We start from the raw sequence: 18,422 nt of genomic DNA, 5'->3' as shown, positions 1-18,422 counted from the left end.
TGTGTATGTTGTTGGGATAAGGAAATGATACCATGAGCTCATGATTTTGTATTTTTCTGGACGCAGCTTTTCTGTGTAGACGCTTGCAAGAGAACAGGAAGGAAGGAAATGAACCCTGACCTTGGGGAGCTCCTGACCTCAAACCTCCACCTTCCCAGCATGCACCTGTGCCTGGAGGGCCTCCACATGTACCAGAGGGCCGGGTTGTTCTGCCCGAGTATGTCTGGCCACCCTGCGGCCACGTGCAAGTCCTTGCTCTGCCCTGGCCATGGAGCTTCTATGGAGGGCCAACCTGCATGCCGACAGCTTAAACCTGATCTGGCCGCATCCTTCAAGCCCTGCGGCATCCTGGGTAGGACCTCCTCTCAGGAGACCCTGGAGCTGCTGCATCACCTCCTGGGCGTGTCGGAGAGACGGCAGAAAGAGGCCTGCAGCAGCACTGGAGAGGCCGAGTGGCCTGGGGCCTGCAGCAGCACTGGAGAGGCCGAGTGGCCTGGGGCCAACTCTCAGAGCACCAGAGGCCCAGACTGGGAGGCCCCCTGGCAGGACAACCGCAGCCCCTCGGCAGAGTCCGATCTACGGGGCGAGGGCAGCAGGCGCCGCCTCCGTCCTGCTCCATCCCTGTGTCCTGCTGACGGAGACCACCTGGCCGCCCGCCTGCTGGCACCTCAGGTCCTGTGTGGTGACGGACAATCATAGGAAGAGCAGACGCGGACCAGCACCGCTAACTTGAGGCGGTTTTCAGCAAGCAAGCGCAGAGCTTCTCTCAAGGCAGCGAAGGAGACGCAGCAGCAGGGAGACGTGCGGGCACAGCAGCAGCAGCAGCAGCAGGGAGACGTGCGGGCACAGCAGCAGCAGCAGCAGCAGGGAGACGTGCGGGCACAGCAGCAGCAGCAGCAGCAGGGAGACGTGCGGGCACAGCAGCAGCAGCAGGGAGACGTGCGGGCACAGCAGCAGCAGCAGCAGGGAGACGTGCGGGCACAGCAGCAGCAGCAGCAGCAGGGAGACGTGCGGGCACAGCAGCAGCAGCAGCAGCAGGGAGACGTGCGGGCACAGCAGCAGCAGCAGCGTGGAGACGTGCGGGCACAGCAGCAGCTGCAGCAGCAGCAGGGAGACGTGCGGGCACAGCAGCAGCAGCAGCAGCAGGGAGACGTGCGGGCACAGCAGCAGCAGCAGCAGCAGGGAGACGTGCGGGCACAGCAGCAGCAGCAGCGTGGAGACGTGCGGGCACAGCAGCAGCTGCAGCAGCAGCAGGGAGACGTGCGGGCACAGCAGCAGCAGCAGGGAGACGTGCGGGCACAGCAGCAGCAGCAGCAGGGAGACGTGCGGGCACAGCAGCAGCAGCAGCAGGGAGACGTGCGGGCACAGCAGCAGCAGCAGGGAGACGTGCGGGCACAGCAGCAGCAGCAGGGAGACGTGCGCGCACAGCAGCAGCAGCAGCAGGGAGACGTGCGGGCACAGCAGCAGCAGCAGCAGGGAGACGTGCGGGCACAGCAGCAGCAGCAGCAGCAGGGAGACGTGCGGGCACAGCAGCGGGCTGTGGAAGTCCTGCCGCAACAGAGAGACGAGCAAACAAACCGCGCAGTTCAATTTCTGCTGATGAAACAACAGGACGCACTGAAGGCCAGCGGCCTGGTGAAGCTGAGGGAGGCCGAGGGGATCCAGCTGAGGGAGATGCTGAGGATGGAACAGGGGATCCAGCTGAGGGAGATGCTGAGGATGGAACAGGGGATCCAGCTGAGGGAGATGCTGAGGATGGAACAGGGGATCCAGCTGAGGGAGATGCTGAGGATGGAACAGGGGATCCAGCTGCAGGAGATGCTGAGGATGGAACAGGGGAGGAGCGCCGGGTTCGAGAGGGTCTGCGAGGTGCTCAAGTCCAAGCTGTCCGTGACTGAGAGCGGCAACGAGAGCCTGGCTGGTCAGCTGCGGGCCCTGCTGGAGAAGTACGCTCGTCTGAGGAAGCGCGCGACCGCCGCCAAGAGGAGGCTCCAGGGGGAGGTCAACGACAAGGAGCAGATTCAGAGGAGGCTCGAGGAGACGAAGCGAGAGCGCGAGGAGACGAAGCGAGAGCTCGAGGAGACGAAGCGAGAGCGCGAGGAGACGAAGCGAGAGCTCGAGGAGACGAAGCGAGAGCTCGAGGAGACGAAGCGAGAGCTCGAGGAGACGAAGCGAGAGCGCGAGGCCACGAAGCGAGAGCTCGAGGAGACGAAGCGAGAGCGCGAGGCCAAACAGAAGCTCCAACGCGAGGAGCGAGACACTGCGCTGACGGAGCTCTCGGACTCCAGGAGGAAGCTGCAGCGGGCGCAAGAGTGGCGCGAGGGGGCGGTCAGGGAGAAGCTCGCTCTCGAGGAGGAGGCCTCGGCGCTGAGGAGCGAGGTCGGGCGACTGACGCAGCAGCTCGGTAAAAGCCAGAGGGAAAGCAAGAGGCTGGCCAGATCTGTCCGCTCCAGTGACCTGAAGAGGGAGGCCAGCCTGCAGACGCTCGGGGAGCTGCAGGACACGGTGAGGAGCCTGCACACCAAGCTGGAGGAGAGCAGCGCGGAGAGGCAGGCCGTGCTGGACCAGGCGGAGGCCCTGAAGCAGGAGGCCGAGTCGCGTCACAACCGGCAGCGCGTGGAGCTGCTACGCCTGCAAGAGGAGCACGGGGGCTGCGTCAAGCGCGAGGAGAGCCTGCGCAGAGAGGCCGGCGCGCTGGTCAAGCTTGTGTCCGACCTGAAGCAGGACAAAGCGGCGCTGAGGGAGGAGGCGGAGGCGTTGCGGCGGGAGGCGGCGAGAGTGAAGAGGAGGCGCGCGGAGGAGGCGGAGAGGCTGAGGGACGCCGTCGGAACGCTGGAGAACGAGCGACAGCTGCTGCTGGCGGAGATGGACGTCCTGAGGCAGGACTACGTCGCCCTTAGCGACCGCATCGCCCAGAGGATGGCTCAGCTGGAGCAGGACGAGCCGATGAGCGTGGGCGAAATGACCCCCGTGCGTCAGGCCAGCGCGGAACAAAGTGACCTAGAGCACACGAGTGCCACGGGCTCAGTGGCCACACAGGATGGTGAGTACACTCATATTCACACATGGACACACACACAGGATGGTGAGTACTCTCATATTCACACATGGACACACACACAGGATGGTGAGTACTCTCATATTCACACATGGACACACACACACGCATCAACTTCTTCCCTCAGTAGCTCAGAATTTGCAATGTTATTTACGCTGTGACTTGCGTTCCTGGCTGGTAATGGTGTTCCACAACTCTCTCAGTTATTATGCAGATCAGGAAGAAACTACAGGCAGAAGAACTGGTCTCAAGGAAGAGCTGAGCAGCACATTCCATCGGCTCAGAGGGGTATTTCCTTGAAGGATGGGGGCGGTTGGTTTGTTGTGGCAAGCCCAAAAACCCCTGACATTTCAGGAATGGAGAGAAAAGGGGGTTAAAGGTGAAGGCGACCATGTTCCTCATGTTACCATGTTCAGCATCTCCTGAAATATGGTGTGAAAATGTTGGTTAAATGTGATGTCATGTGAAGTGGATTAAATGCCAAGTTCATCATGTTCTGGTCTTTGAGGAAATGCCCTTATTTGGCTGTGCAGTGGGAAGTGTTCCTTATAGACCCTTTCAACAATAAAAACAAAAACAATGCTTGAACATTCTATTTGGTTCCCAATCTACTTCCTCTGCATTAACATATGGAATGTTAAAACGGAAGCCTTGCGGGGCCAACTATGATGCTGATAATAGAACTCTCTTGAAAGGGTCTATAACATTCCAAGCGTTGATGATGGAATGCTGATGAATTCTGTCACAGAACTGCTGTAAGGTTCTTAAATGACAAGTGAACACACTGTCCCAGTTGATTAGAGTCAGACGTTTAAATTTACATATTGTTCACAATCTTTTACAATTGTTTTAAGCAAGCTAGTTTTTATATCCACATTTTTCACTAGAAGACACATCAACACGTCTAATGTTCCAAACAGCCACCTTGCAACAGGTGGTGCTCATTTCCTGTTAGGATCTGTGGAACACTAGCCTGGGAAATCCCAGACAAACCTGTTAGTAGCAGCACTTTTGAATTCACTTTGCAGGCCAGTCTGGTAAGGAGGCCATTGACAACCACTTCCAACATTTCAAATATCAAGACACCAATCACAATCGCTGATCCGGCATGGGGCGGGCTTTATATGACTGAGCAGTGTTTTCAACACAACCAATAGCTGCAGTGATGGCGATGGTTAAACAGATAGGCACATGCATTTTCTTTGGAATTGAGTAAACAACTGCATTTAAAAACCTGTTTACAAGAAAGTTTTAATTGCTGCACTTCTGAATTATTTTCAGAATTAATTTAAGTTCAATTTCACTGTTAGTTACACCCCTGGAAATCAATAAAGATTTTCCAGACCCAATCTCAACTGAAAGATGCTCTGGTTTCAACAAAGCTAGTGGTGCACAATAGTATAAGCAAGGGCACAATCACGACTGTCGTGGCTTTATATCTAAAACTAACCTTGTTTACACGTATTTGCTGGTCTGTTTTCTGTACCTCTGTCAGTGTTATTTTACTGTAAGGTCAACACATTCAAAGTGTTATATTACTGTAATGTCAAAGCATTCAAAATGTTATTTTACTGTAAGGTCAACACATTAAGTGTTATTTTACTGTAACTTTCAAATGTTGCCGCAACACACTGGTCAGACTTGAACCAGCTGCGATTGTTTATAACACGGCACTAGTTTCCTGTTGGCATCCTACACCCTCTCTACCACACTGTTACTTTAAGCTCTGATTGTTAACTATATACACTGTTACTTTAAGCTCTGATTGTTAACTATATACACTGTTACTTTAAGCTCTGATTGTTAACTATATATGTATATATTTAAAAAATGAAACTAAGATCAACCTACCAAAAACACTTGAGTCACATCATATGCTTTTGACAAGTAGAACAATTCAAGGAGAGCTTTCTTTTGGAACGCTTATTTTTATTAACAGTCAGTCATGGTCAAAGTCAGAAGCAAAACAAAAAAGCTTTCTAGTAGTACAGACATATAAAAAGGGAAAGTGCAGAGGGTCGCCCTAAGGTCACTAGTATGTAGACCTGTCTACTTTGTACATGGCCGAGAGATGGGTCAGCTTAAGGTGAGTTGTATCGGATCCAGCACCGGCTGGGAACAGAACTGTAGGCGGGCCCCAGGCACCGGTGCCGTGGGGTCCGTGGCTTTCCTGGGTCGGGTCGAACGGAACCGGAACCTCAGCTCAGCGTGATCTCTGCTTCCTGTCCGTCCACCACCACGCGGAACACTCCATCCTTCTCCTGCTTGCGGCTCTGCTTCTTCGCTTGATCTGGAACACACACACACCACAATCACATACTGAGCGCAAAGCCCCACACGCACACACAGCTGTTGTCTTTACTAGCTGCCTGCAGCAAAAGCCACCCCACTGCTGCTGTTATGTTTTTAGACTAAAGACTTACACCATGACGTTTGAAACATCACTTTTAACAATGAAGTTATTTTCAACATTGCAACGGCGCGCACTTGTCTCTTTGCCAGTAGTACATAAGCGTGTGTGGCTGACCGCTCTGTTTATGTACTTTGGTACGTAATCGCTTCACCTACCGAGCAGATCGCTGCGGTCCAACAGGAACGCCAGGTCCTTATCGCTGATCACCTTCCCTTTAGTGCTTTTTACTGCCCTGTAAACACAAGGACACTTAGTGAAAGTGTACACACACACACACACACGGATCTAACCCTGCCCAGTCAAACAAAAACACTACCACTCTTTGCCTTGTGGCTCCCCCTAGTGGCACTTGGGTGCAACAACACAACAGTGTGACTAGAAAGCTATGAAATCAACAGTTCATCATCACAGGTGCGACTGAGGCGTTGGTGCGGACGTACTTCTCGTAGTCTCGGGACTTGAGCAGCTCCATGAGCTCCGACTCGTTCACAGCGCTCTTGGTCTGCTTTAGGTCCGCCGCACGACCCTTGAACTTATCTGGAGGAGACGAGAGAGATCACCACGTCAATCACACGTCTGAACTATATTAAAAGTATATTACGGTTATACTTTGCAGGGAGTAACGGAGGGAAATCAAAATGCTGTACTCTTGTGAATGACCATCTTCTCCAGCTTCCTCTTGGCGGCGGCGCGCTCCACGATCCTCTGGTCCACGGTGTTGGCTGTGACGAGGCGGAACACCAGCACAGGCTTGGTTTGGCCAATCCGGTGGCAGCGGTCCTGAGCCTGCAGGTCCGCCTGGGGGTTCTGGGGGGGGGGGGGGAAACGTGTTTAAAAAACAGAAATGAACAAAACTATTCGGCTTTAGTGACTAATTGCAACTTTTATTTAATGAAACATACACACATACACTTGCCCTTAACAAATTAAAAACACTAATGACATTTTGTGACCATTTTGATGCAAGTGGATTATTAAATGGACAATATTTCTCTCACACACACTCACCCAGTCGCTGTCGAAGATGATGACCGTGTCAGCGGCGGTCAGGTTGATGCCCAGGCCTCCTGCCCGTGTACTCAGCAGGAACAGGAACACCTCGGGATCGTTAGAGAACTTCTTCATCTACACACACACACACACCTCGGGATCGTTAGAGAACTTCTTCATCTACACACACACACACCTCGGGATCGTTAGAGAACTTCTTCATCTACACACACACACACACACACCTCGGGATCGTTAGAGAACTTCTTCATCTACACACAAACACACACACACCTCGGGATCGTTAGAGAACTTCTTAGTCTGCAAACATACACACCAGGATCACACACCTTGTGATCGTTAGACAACTTATTATTCTGCACGCACGCACACACACACATTAGCCGCATTGAGTATAAGCCGCAGGACAGTGTTTTATGCAAGTTAAAAGAAAAAACATATTAATACCATATTAACTGCCTCTGTGTATTAACCTCATAGCTGAAATTGTTTTGCAAAATCAATGTACAAGCCGCGGCTAATAGTTGGGAAATTACGGTAACAAAGCCACATTCAGCTCATTGACATCCATGGACACCACACCTAGCAAAACCATAGGATCTTCCCCTTTTAGCGATCATGCACACTAACTCACGTTCTCATCTCTTTTAGCGATCATGCATACTAACTCACGTTCTCATCTCTTTTAGCGATCATGCACACTAACTCACGTTCTCATCTCTTTTAGCGATCATGCATACTAACTCACGTTCTCATCTCTTTTAGCGATCATGCACACTAACTCACGTTCTCATCTCTTTTAGCGATCATGCATACTAACTCACGTTCTCATCTCTTTTAGCGATCATGCATGCTAACTCACGTTCTCATCTCTTTTAGCGATCATGCACACTAACTCACGTTCTCATCTCTTTTAGCGATCAAGCATGCTAACTCACGTTCTCATCTCTTTTAGCGATCATGCACACTAACTCACGTTCTCATCTCTTTTAGCGATCATGCACACTAACTCACGTTCTCATCTCTTTTAGCGATCATGCATGCTAACTCACGTTCTCATCTCTTTTAGCGATCATGCACACTAACTCACGTTCTCATCTCTTTTAGCGATCATGCATGCTAACTCACGTTCTCATCTCTGTCGGTGTACGACATGCTGCCGTCCAGCCTGCTGAAGTCGTAGCCGCGCAGGTAACAGTAGTCCATCAGGATGTCCAAGATGGTCGTCATCTGACTGAACAGCAACACCTGGAGCAGCAGAACACACCCACATCAAGGGAAGTCTCATATGACAAAGATGATAGACGATCTATGTAAAAGTGTGTGTGTGTGTGTGTGTGTGTGTGTGTTGTTCTGACCTTATGCCCCCTCTTCTTCAGTTCCGGAAGCATTCTGTCCAAAATCAGAAATTTACCCGATGTTTCAATTAGCTGTTCATCGACCTAAAAAACAAAATAAACAAACGTTCCACTCTATATCCATCAGCAGCACATGGAACCGACCAGCACCTGGTCTCTCTCTCACACACACACACACACACACAACCAGCACCTGGGGTATTGGCATAATATGAACAGTTTGGTTCCAAAACGCCAAAATGAAAATACTCATTTTAATACATTTTCATAAATATGTTTTTTACATTTTGTTTCCCAAGTAATTTCAATAGAAATGTAATTGGGCATAGTTATTGGATTTATTGTTGTTCGATTTCTCTTTACTCAATTAAAACACCACAACTGCAATTTGATTGATATTACCTGAAATACACAGTTAATAGCCTGACTTTTTAACGTTTTTAAAATCGGAGATATAGCACTTTGGAACCAAACTCTATATAATATATAATATACATATATGTAATAGTGTGAGTTTGGTGTGGGGGCGGAGCGTAGCGGACCTTGAACTCCCCGGTGGCGGGGTCCAGGGGGTACTCGATGAGGTACGGGTGGTTGCAGCACTTCCTGAGTAGCATGAGGATGTTCTGCAGCTTCAGGTTGATCTGCACGTCCAGAGACTTCTGCAGCTTCAAGTCCACCACTGGAGTGCTTCTGAAGAGAGAGAGAGGGGGAGAGAGAGGGAGAGGGGGAGGGAGAGAGAGAGGGGGAGGGGGAGGGAGAGAGAGAGAGGGAAGGAGCCTATTTTTAAAAAGACATAAAAAGCAAATGCCTCATTTGGCATCTTTCTTTCTGGCCTGGTATGACCAAACCCAAATTCCCTATGGGGAGAGACGTGTAGTGTGTGTTGAGTTGATGTGTTGTGTGTGGGAGTAGGGTGTGAGTGTGTGTGTGTGTGTGTGTGTGTGTGGAGGGAGTAGCGTATGTGTTGAATTGATGTGTTGTGTGTTGAATTGATGTGTTTTGGAAGTAGGGTGTGAGTGTGTGTGTGTGTGTAGTGCAGACCTCAGTTCCATCTCCTTCTGGATCTTCTCCAGGTGTTTCTCCAGGTCATCAGGCAGCTCTCCCTCCCGCTCAGTGTAGTCCACCTCCCTTCTGGACCTTCGCTTAGACCTCCCTGTGGAGCTCAGCACTGCAGGTGCCTCCTCTTCCTAACACACACACACACACACACACACACACACACACACACACACACACACACACACACACACACTTAATCCTAAAGCAAGCATGTTAATCCGGTGGCATATACCCTAGAGGTTTTCTACCACCAGTAGTTATGACAAGTGTGCAGTTTCATAATTGCTGCTGACCATCTGTACTGGATTAGTGAAAACCGGGGCCTTATGGGTCATGAATTCAGGCTTATTAACGCTCATTAAATCTCTAATCACACACAGCAAGTGCCCTGTGGATAAATATGCTGCAGGCTACACACAAAAAATATCAAAGCAGGATAATATAAGATCCCTGAACAAATGAATCAACAACATTCAAGATGTGCCAGTGTATCAAACACAGCCCCTTCTCCATATTTTGCCCAATGCTTCATGAGCCTGGGACCCTGTGCTTCCCTTCTCCCTCCTCTGACGTCGCTTGAACTCCGTCTATTCCACGCCAGTAGCACTTATTGCTGCACTGACAATGTCCTACACTAGAGGCACTGCACCTTGATTGTACTTTGAATGTACCTTCATTGATTGTAGCTTAATTTGCTTTTATTGTACCTCGATTATAGCTTAATTTGCTTGAATTTCCCCATGGGGATCAATAAAGTGTCTATGTATCTATCTATCAATCTATCTAACTGTACGTACACACCGCCGGCGACTTGAGCTTCCAAACATTCAGGAAGTCATTCATTTTCAATGGAAACCGGCTTCTCTCAGCTGCCAGAAGCGGCAAATCCGTCGGCGTCGCGTTTTGGGCGTCTTGAGAAGGCTGAAAGTAAGTCAACTTTATGGTAATGAGCTATGACGTGGTTCAGCGACCAGCAACCAATCGAATAGAATAAAGTATTAAGATAGAACATGATGGAACGTAAAATGCTGTCACGTCAGAGTGGCCAAAGCGTCCAAAGCTTCCCTGGACTTTTTTGACAAGCGTCCTTGACAGGGCAACCAGAGCTTCTTTGGAGGCTCAAGTCGGCGGCGGTGTGTTTGTACAGTATCTATCTATCCATCTAATTGTGCCTTTATTGTTGTAAGTTGCTTTGGATAAAACACTAAATGTAAATGTGCAGGTGCTGAAAATGAGCAGGATGCCTTTACGGCATATCTGTGCGCACACACACACACACACACAGACAGAAAATGAGCAGGATGCCTTTACGGCATATCTGCGCGCACACACACACAAACACACACACACACACGTCATAGCGGCTTACCTTGTCCTGTCCCAGCATCTTGGCGATGGTCTTGTTGACGATGGCGGAGTAGAGCGTCTCCTGCTTGGGGGTGAGGGGGGCGTACACCAGGATCTCCCTCTTGGGCGGGACCTCCAGCGTCACGTCCGCCTTGAGACGCCTCAGTAGGAACGGCGTCAGGATCTGAACAGAACCACACATGCAACATTATAGAGTACTCAGTAGGAACATTCTAGAGTACACAGTAGGAACATTCTAGGAACATTATAGAGTACTCAGTAGGAACAGTATAGAGTATACTCAGTAGGAACATTATAGATTACTCAGTAGGAACGGCGTCAGGATCTGAACAGAACCACACATGCAACATTATAGAGCGTACTCAGTAGGAACATTCTAGAGTACACAGTAGGAACATTCTAGGAACATTATAGAGTACTCAGTAGGAACATTCTAGAGTACACAGTAGGAACATTCTAGGAACATTATAGAGTACTCAGTAGGAACATTATAGAGTACTCAGTAGGAACATTCTAGAGTACTCAGTAGGAACATTCTAGGAACATTATAGAGTACTCAGTAGGAACATTATAGAGTACTCAGTAGGAACATTATAGAATGTACTCAGTAGGAACATTATAGAGTACTCAGTAGGTAGTATTACAAGTGTGTGTGTGTGTAAACGTGTGTATGTTTGTAAACGTATTAGCGTGCTCATTACAAGTGTGTATGTGTGTAAACGTATTAGTGTGTGTTTGAACAATTCCATGTTCACTGTGATTCTGTAACAGGTCTATCTTGATGACGCATGTCCAGTTTGTTACGGTCTCACTTTGTTACGCTTTCACAGTACAATTTTCTCTGCATTTTCTCTCTCTCTGTGTGTGTGTGTGTGTGTGTGTGTGTGTAGTCACCTGATGAAGCATGTGAAGGATGTTCTCCTCGCGCTCCTTGGCCACAATATTCTCTGCCTGTTCACTGATGCTGTCAAGGTCAAACCAGGACTCAAAGCTGCACACACAAACAAATCAAACTTCATGAAAACACATTTGTTGGACATGCTGAAGCACTCATTGTGTAATGAACCCATCCGATTACAGCATTCAAGCTGCTGAATATGCCCTTAAAATGCTAATTGCATCGCAGTGACATGCTCTGGACACGACAGAATACAAACCTACTTTACAATAGCAAAAATAACAACTCTAAGTGGAAATAAAATGTTACGTTTTCAACTGAAAACACACTAAGCAATGCTGTATAAATCTGCTGAAACAAGACAAACGGGCAGGATTGGGTAGTAAGGGATTACACGTAATCTGGATTATGTAATCAGATTACAAAACGCACAAAACAACGTTCCAGTTGGGAAAAACTTAAAAAGTACTGAACACATCTGAATTAAAGACATTGGAAATTAAGAAAGTGTATGTTGTGTAAAAAGTTATCCTAAAAGTAACCATATTACGTTACATGTTTTGGGTAATCCTATTGATTACGTTACTGATTACCAAAATTGCCATGTAATCTGTGGTCAGTAATGGATTACATTTCAAACTAATCTGACCCAAGCCTGCAAACAGGCCTATGTACCTACCACACCCCAATGATACGGCTATGTGGACCAGCTGAAGCCCTTAACCCCCCGCTCTAAACCTGCCTCTAGAGGCGGTGACCCCTGACCTCTAAACCTGCCTCTAGAGGCGGTGACCCCTGACCTCTTGAGGTCGTCGAAGACGTCGGGCAGCAGGAAGTTGAGGAGGGACCAGAGCTCGGCCAGGTTGTTCTGCAGCGGCGTGCCCGTGAGCAGCAGCTTGTTGTCCGTGCTCAGCATCTTGAGCTCGCGCACCAGACGGCAGTTCAGGTTCTTAATGCGGTGGCCCTCGTCCACGATCAGGAACTTCCACTGGAAACGCTGCACACAACATAAGGTGAGACCGACGAGTCAGTACACAGCATGAGCTGGACACAACACAACAAGGTGAGACCGACCAGTACACAGCATGAGTGTTTTGAAATTTGCTTTGCCATTTTTTCTACTGTCCCAGAGTTGTCCCTGACATCATTCTATTGTGTCCCGGAAGCATTTTTTATGGTCCCCGGGACGTTGGGACATCGTTAATTTCGAGCGCTGTGGGCGGTGGTAACGTAGTGGCTTTGGAGCAGGGCGAGCACACAGTAGAAAAGTTGTGGGTTCAATTCCCACCGACAGATCATTACACAGCATGAACAACCAGCCTTCAGCTAACAGAGGTACATTAAATACAACCTTCTATATACCACAATTTGCCAGAACCATAAATTCACCAAAAGGATTACAAAAGTTAAGATATTTCATACATTGCTAAACAACAACTTTTGAATGGCATCTCCAATGAGCACAAATGCGTGTCCACACATAAACCAGGTGAACACAAACGTGCACTGTGAACAGTGGCTAAATGGGTTTTTGTTTGTTTTTAAGAATTAAAAAAAAAGAAAAACCTAAGCCACAGAAGCTTGTAAGGACGTAAGGCTGCGATTAAAGGAATTATCCGGAGTAAAATGCACTTTAGATCAATTTACGGATGATTGGGAGTACATACGTTGAGTTGACATCAAAATCATGTCATTCGGATGAGTTTTGAGAAAGTTCGATTTTACCGTTGAAATTCATTCTGGACTCTCTATCCGACCACATAAAGACCTCGGGATACTTCGGTTTGGCTTTAGGGACCCTCTACTCACTACCACGTAAGTGTAATGTTGTTTGGAACTGTAGAAGAGGTATAAAAATAGCGTTTTGTAGCAGCGAAATAATATGCCCTTCTCACTTCCACGCTAACGAGTTTTGACTAAAAACGGTAAAATCGAACTTTCTCAAAACACATCCGAATGACATGATTTTGATGTCAACTCAACGTATGTACTCCCAATCATCCGTAAATTGATCTAAAGTGCATTTTACTCCGGATAATTCCTTTAAAGACTAGTTTCCCAGTCGACTAGTCTGTCGGTTACTTTATTCAAACTATCGAAGTAATTTTAATTAATTCATTGCATAATTAATTCATTGCTTGACAACTAATCAATGTAATGATTCGTTGTTCTCGTCCCACAGCATGGCTATCTCAACTAATCAATGTAATGATTCGTTGTTCTCGTCCCACAGCATGGCTCTCTCGTTGTAGTACCTGGAGTTTCCTGCGGTCGATCATGGCTATCTCAAATGTAATGATTCATTGTTCTCGTTCCTGTGCAGTACCTGGAGCTTCCTGCGGTCGATCATGGCTATCTCAAAGGAGGTGATGACCACAGGGAGCATCTTCAGCGGGCCCTGCGGCTTACGCATCGTCTTGAGGAGGTCGTCACGCTCTTTCTGCGGCCCATGGTAGAGAATCACACTCAACTGTGCAGAACCAAGAAGAACACACATTAACACAACATCCATGCACACGCGCACACACACACGTTAACTCTGGTTACAATACAACTGTGCCATATCCAACTTAAATCCAGGGATACAAGTAACTTCTACACATTGATCCCCATTCTACCTCAGGCCGGTTTGGAGCTGTTCATCATGCTATTCATAACTTCACATGCCTTCAAGAAACTTCACCATCAACTAAACGGCTAAACAGCTTTATCTAATATTGTGAAAATGGTCGACCACCAGTCTGTCTTAATAGCAATACTGCATCTGCAGAAATCTAATATACAAATAAATAATAGAGAACAAATGATTGTTTGTACTCACATCTGGAGCGAACCTCTTGAACTCGGCGATCCAGTTGGGCACGGTGGAGAGCGGAGCGACCACGAGGAACGGCCCCAGCACCTTCCGCTCCAGCATCATGGCCACGTGCCCGATGCACTGGATCGTCTTGCCCAGGCCCATCTCGTCCGCCAGGATCCCGTTGATGCCGTTCTCCCACAGCATCTGCAAACACACACACGCACGCACACACACACACACAAACACAAACACACACAAACACACACAAACACACACAAACACACACAAACACACACAAACACACACAAACACACACAAACACACACAAACACACACTTCAATTTATCTCAATTTCTAATTAATACTGTATGTAGAATCATATTTAATCCATATTAGTTATATTATCAAAGAAGTTCAATATCAAATGAAAAAAAAATTTAAGTGATATGTGTGTGAGGTGGTACCCACCCTGAGCCACTCTATGCCCTCCACCTGGTACCACCTCATCACTCCGCCAGTGAAGAGCTTGGGCTGCTGAGCGGGCACAGGCTGCCCGTTGACCCGCCGATCAGGGTCCAGGAGGCGTTTGGCGTTGTCGCGCACCACCTCCGACAGGCGGTTCTTGATCTCGGCGTTCGAGTCACTCAGCTTCTCGATGTCCTCTGCCTCCAGCTTACGCCCTGCGGTTGGCACTTCCTGCAGACAGGAAACGAGGGGTTGTAAATCTCCCAGGTGTGCCCCCTCAACAGGATGTGGTACCTAACAGAGAGCTGCTAAGGTCTCCCAGGATGCAACCGGCACTCAGCCGTAACAGCGGGATAATTTACAGATCTTTAAGACGTTTACAGCGGGATAATTTACAGATCTTTAAGACGTTTACAGCGGGGTAATTTACAGATCTACAAGACTCAAAGCCATTGAGCCATGACTCAATTAACGTGCATGTACAGTGTAGTTACCTCCTCCTCAACCTTGGCCTTTTTGGCCTTGGACATGATTTCCTAAAACAAAAGAAATAGCACAAATTAATGTGAGACCAAATAACCAAATAAACAACTAAAAACAAATAAACAACTAAAAGCATCTGTGTGTATGCAAGGCATGGCTTTAGTATCCAGTCGTACAGAACTCTTACCTCTTTGGACATCACATCAGCTATTTTGTAGTCGTCATCCCTTTCACGCTTCTTTCGCTCAACTAGAACAGAAGACAGAGTAGAAGTCTGGCTTTTTAATACTCAGAGCGGAAGAAAGAAGATATCTGGCTTTTTAATACTCAGAGCGGAAGAAAGATGATATCTGGCTTTTTAATACTCAGACTCCAACAAGATGTATGTTAGTAAGGAGCTAGTTCAGAACGCATGTTAGTAAGGAGCTAATCCAGAACGCATGTTAGTAAGGAGCTAATCCAGAACGTATGTTAGCTAGGAGCTAATCCAGAACGAATGCATGTTAGTAAGGAGCTAGTCCAGAATGCATGTTAGTAAGGAGTGTTTAAATTACTGCAAGGGCCTTACCTTTGTCTGTCTTTTTATCGTTGCCCTGTTGAAACAAATACAAACAGAATTATTTACATGGGAGCTTGAGAGGGAATCACTTAGAAAGACAAGAAAGACATCGGCTGCATTAGTGTTTGCGTCGAGGGCTCAGGGCTTGTGGCTACAACATTACCTTCTTCTTTGATGTCTGAGCCTGGGATTTCTTTTCCAGCTTGTCGTTGCGGAGTTTCTCCTGTTTTACATAAATCAAGCATGTTAAATAATGGTTATTCATTCCTTAATTTATTCTTCTCAACAAAGTCGCACAACAATATCAAGTAACATACACCCGCAGGGCTTTGGGAAGGAGGAATAAAAGAAAGAATTTTTAAAAAAAGTCTTCCTGAACACTGAAATTCCACCTCTAATTAAAGCCATTAGTGGAGCTAAAAATGGGAGGTAATTTGAAGTCAAAGCTGTACGCCACCTGGCTCTGTAGGGGGGTTACAGATTGGAACAATTAAAACACTCACCCCGCAGTGAGCACATTCCCCTTAAAACTAGACATCCAGTCAATCCCACATATGCACAACAGCAGAGAGCACACACCAGCCAAATATGCCTCTTGTTAGTAGAGCCATTTAGATTGGCCTGTTATCTCCTACATAGACCAGACAATTAAAATTTCACACACAGATGTGCCTCCCGGTCAGTAGGTGACCTCATGTCATGGGGCTTCCTTGTGAGTGCGTGTAATGGATTATGCAACAATGCATAAAACCTGAAAATGTAAATATCTGACCAAGAAATATGTACATTTTATTTGTCGGTTATTGCAGTACTATTCTGGGAAGAACATATACATTCTGTTTATGTCGGTTATTGCAATACTATTCTGGGAAGAACACCTACTTCTTGTTGCTGCTGTTCCATCTTGGTTAGCAGGAACTTGGCGTAGATGTTGCTCTTGTCGAGAAGATGCTGCAGCCTCTTGAAGCGCATCTCCTTGGTCTCCTTCTCCCAGTTCTGTCTTGCCTGTTAGAAGGAGAAGTGCTCTGTTTACATTCCTACCCCTTAGAGGACAAGCGCCAAGACCGAAGTAACAACAGAAGGTGCGAGCGAAGTTCGGTCATGTCTCAGAAGTGCAGGGAAAACCAGTCCAATCAGGCCTGGGTCCTCCAGCATGCCCCAACAGGAAGGCTACCCCGGGCACGTAACTGAAGCGCTACATCCAGAGCGTCTGCTGCAACAATTATATTACACTGTAATCAATGGCACTGGCTACACCAGACGTGGTAGCGGCACCTATTCTTGAAAAATATATGACAAGTCTTCTAGAATTGTTTTTACGCTCCACAAACAAAGCGTTTCAGTTGCGGGCCCGGTGTAGCGCGGGCCCTTAGAGGACGTCGCCAGCCTGCGGTGAGATGGTGCTTGCTTTTCTGTCCTCCATACCTCCTCCATCATGGCCTTCTCTTTCCTCTGACCCTCTTCCATGGCCAGCTTCTCCTCCTCCTCCATCTCCTTGGTGATAACAACTTCTGCACCCTCCACTTTCACAGGAGCTGTGGTCAACACACACAAAGTGGGTTAAACAAGGCATTCATTCATTCATTCATTCATTAGCAGTTCATTCTACAGTGAGGAGTACAAGTGGTATTACAACATGACCATATTGTACATATTTAAAGCAAAACGTTTTACACCATTTCGTTGAAACAACTTCACTCATTATAAGGCGCAATACAATACACAGCTGATATTACCTTCAGGGACGGTTTCCTCCATTGCGGTGCCCTCCGGCTCCTCCGACTCGTTCGGCTTTGGGCATTGAGGCGACACGCTTCGCGCCTCTTGTTTTACGCTTTGATGAAGTGGCACAGAAGACAATAATCATAAACACGACAAAATACATAAAGTGAAGTTTCTTACTATGACAGTGACTAACGTTACGACTGAAACACTGGGAAGGTTAACTGACTGCAATGTACTTAGGTGGCAACGTTCACGCCAGGCAACTTTAGACACATTATTGTTATCTGAACTAACTTAATTATCGATAACTAACTAACTAAATTAACTCTGCAAACCTAAACCCAGTAATAAGTAACGTTAAATGTGGTAACGTTTAATGTTAATATTCAACCAAACTTGGCTAGGAAAGGGGAGGCAGCATCAAAGCACCATACGTTTAGTCAATGTTACCGTACTTTGAACCACTTTCTGTCAAAGTAAAGTGTGGTTCATTGAATTCGTTCATTTCTTTTTGCCTGACCAGTTTATCTTTAACGTTGTATGTCTAATAATACTCTAAAATGGTCATGTAAGGTGGTTGGTTGAAATTAGGAGACTTACCCATTCATTGTTAAAGGTTTTTTCGACGTCTTGTTGTCTAACGTTGAATTCAAGACGTTAGTTAGTGCTAATGTTACCTTCAGTTCGGGTGAACGGCCGTTACACAAAACAACTAACTTTTCCTTCGGTTTCACTTGGTTTTAACAAAACGTTACAACATTTTCCTTTAAAGTGGCTGAGTTACCAAAATTGGCTAACGCCACAGCACGTTAAGTCAACGTTCGCTACGTTTCAGTTTCAGTGCCTGTTACAAGCTAAAACGTCCAATGTTTTACATTCAGTGTCAAAGACGCAGGTTTAGCTCCTCATTGCAGACTCGCGAATAAATTATTTAAAATAATACAAAGTTACACAAGTCCGTTTGCATGCGGCTACGTAACGAGTCCCCCCTACAGCAATGGGACTGGGAGGAGTACGAGATTGTGGGAATGCCGAGGATTTCGCGCCACTGAGGTCGTTACCATTGTAGATGTAGGGGTGCAATAGAGGATAGACTATATTTAAATTTAAATTCTTGCTCTAGTTTAAATTTGAACGTCAGAATGAAAGTATATACCTTTACTATAACATTACACCTTATATTTTACAAAACCGTATGAAATATATACGAATATTATAAAAC

General features: G+C 47.2%; 3 protein-coding genes across 4 annotated transcripts; 2 read left to right on the top strand and 1 right to left on the bottom strand.

The window, feature by feature from the left end:
• Nucleotides 1-699: 699 nt before the first annotated feature.
• Nucleotides 700-1,737, top strand: LOC143123993 (uncharacterized; the record flags this gene model as incomplete). Its single annotated transcript, XM_076285250.1, has 1 exon — nt 700-1,737. A coding segment is annotated over one exon (1,038 nt), but the record flags the coding sequence as incomplete, so codon positions are not given.
• A 76-nt stretch (nt 1,738-1,813) lies between these two features.
• Nucleotides 1,814-4,203, top strand: cccdc110 (coiled-coil domain 110 molecular ruler complex subunit). Its single transcript, XM_076285171.1, has 2 exons — nt 1,814-3,043; nt 3,262-4,203. The coding sequence occupies exons 1-2, from the start codon at nt 1,819-1,821 to the stop codon at nt 3,318-3,320; spliced, it is 1,284 nt and encodes a 427-aa protein (XP_076141286.1). The 5' UTR covers nt 1,814-1,818; the 3' UTR covers nt 3,321-4,203.
• A 777-nt stretch (nt 4,204-4,980) lies between these two features.
• On the bottom strand, nt 4,981-18,197 carry hells (helicase, lymphoid specific). 2 transcript variants are annotated; one of them, XM_076286334.1, is made up of 23 exons: nt 17,801-18,197; nt 17,212-17,309; nt 16,901-17,010; nt 16,358-16,480; nt 15,639-15,698; nt 15,485-15,509; nt 15,104-15,165; nt 14,928-14,969; nt 14,437-14,664; nt 13,990-14,172; nt 13,495-13,638; nt 11,969-12,165; nt 11,165-11,261; nt 10,272-10,433; nt 8,885-9,030; nt 8,383-8,533; nt 7,841-7,924; nt 7,611-7,730; nt 6,480-6,596; nt 6,119-6,278; nt 5,912-6,008; nt 5,627-5,703; nt 4,981-5,348 (listed from the first exon to the last, which is right to left on the bottom strand). In XM_076286334.1, exons 1-23 carry the CDS (start codon nt 17,806-17,808, stop codon nt 5,257-5,259), a joined length of 2,583 nt encoding a protein of 860 aa, XP_076142449.1. In that variant the 5' UTR covers nt 17,809-18,197; the 3' UTR covers nt 4,981-5,256. The 2 variants fall into 2 exon arrangements, with proteins under 2 accessions (XP_076142449.1, XP_076142451.1); XM_076286336.1 differs by lacking the exons at nt 4,981-5,348; nt 5,627-5,703; nt 5,912-6,008; nt 6,119-6,278; nt 6,480-6,596 and adding an exon at nt 6,625-6,733.
• Nucleotides 18,198-18,422: the final 225 nt, after the last annotated feature.

Source organism: Alosa pseudoharengus, unplaced genomic scaffold (assembly GCF_046254945.1).
Source record: "Alosa pseudoharengus isolate Yale_2024_CS ecotype anadromous, Long Island Sound unplaced genomic scaffold, YU_APseudo_1.1 YU_APseudo_1.1_scf_15, whole genome shotgun sequence".
NCBI lineage: Eukaryota > Metazoa > Chordata > Actinopteri > Clupeiformes > Clupeidae > Alosa > Alosa pseudoharengus.
Note: the sequence above shows the minus strand (reverse complement) of the source record. Positions and strands in the feature narration are given on the sequence as shown.

Bases quoted from the DNA above. Each gene is read 5' to 3' on its own strand.
- cccdc110 (XM_076285171.1), top strand. From the start codon at position 1,819: ATGCTGAGGATGGAACAGGGGAGGAGCGCCGGGTTCGAGAGGGTCTGC. The intron at 3,044-3,261 runs GTGAGTACACTC...CAACTCTCTCAG, and splicing joins CTCAGTGGCCACACAGGATG to TTATTATGCAGATCAGGAAG.
- hells (XM_076286334.1), bottom strand. The intron at 15,510-15,638 runs GTAATGTTGTAG...TTGTTTCAACAG, and splicing joins CTCAGACATCAAAGAAGAAG to GGCAACGATAAAAAGACAGA. The intron at 6,009-6,118 runs GTACAGCATTTT...CGTCTCCTCCAG, and splicing joins GAAGATGGTCATTCACAAGA to ATAAGTTCAAGGGTCGTGCG.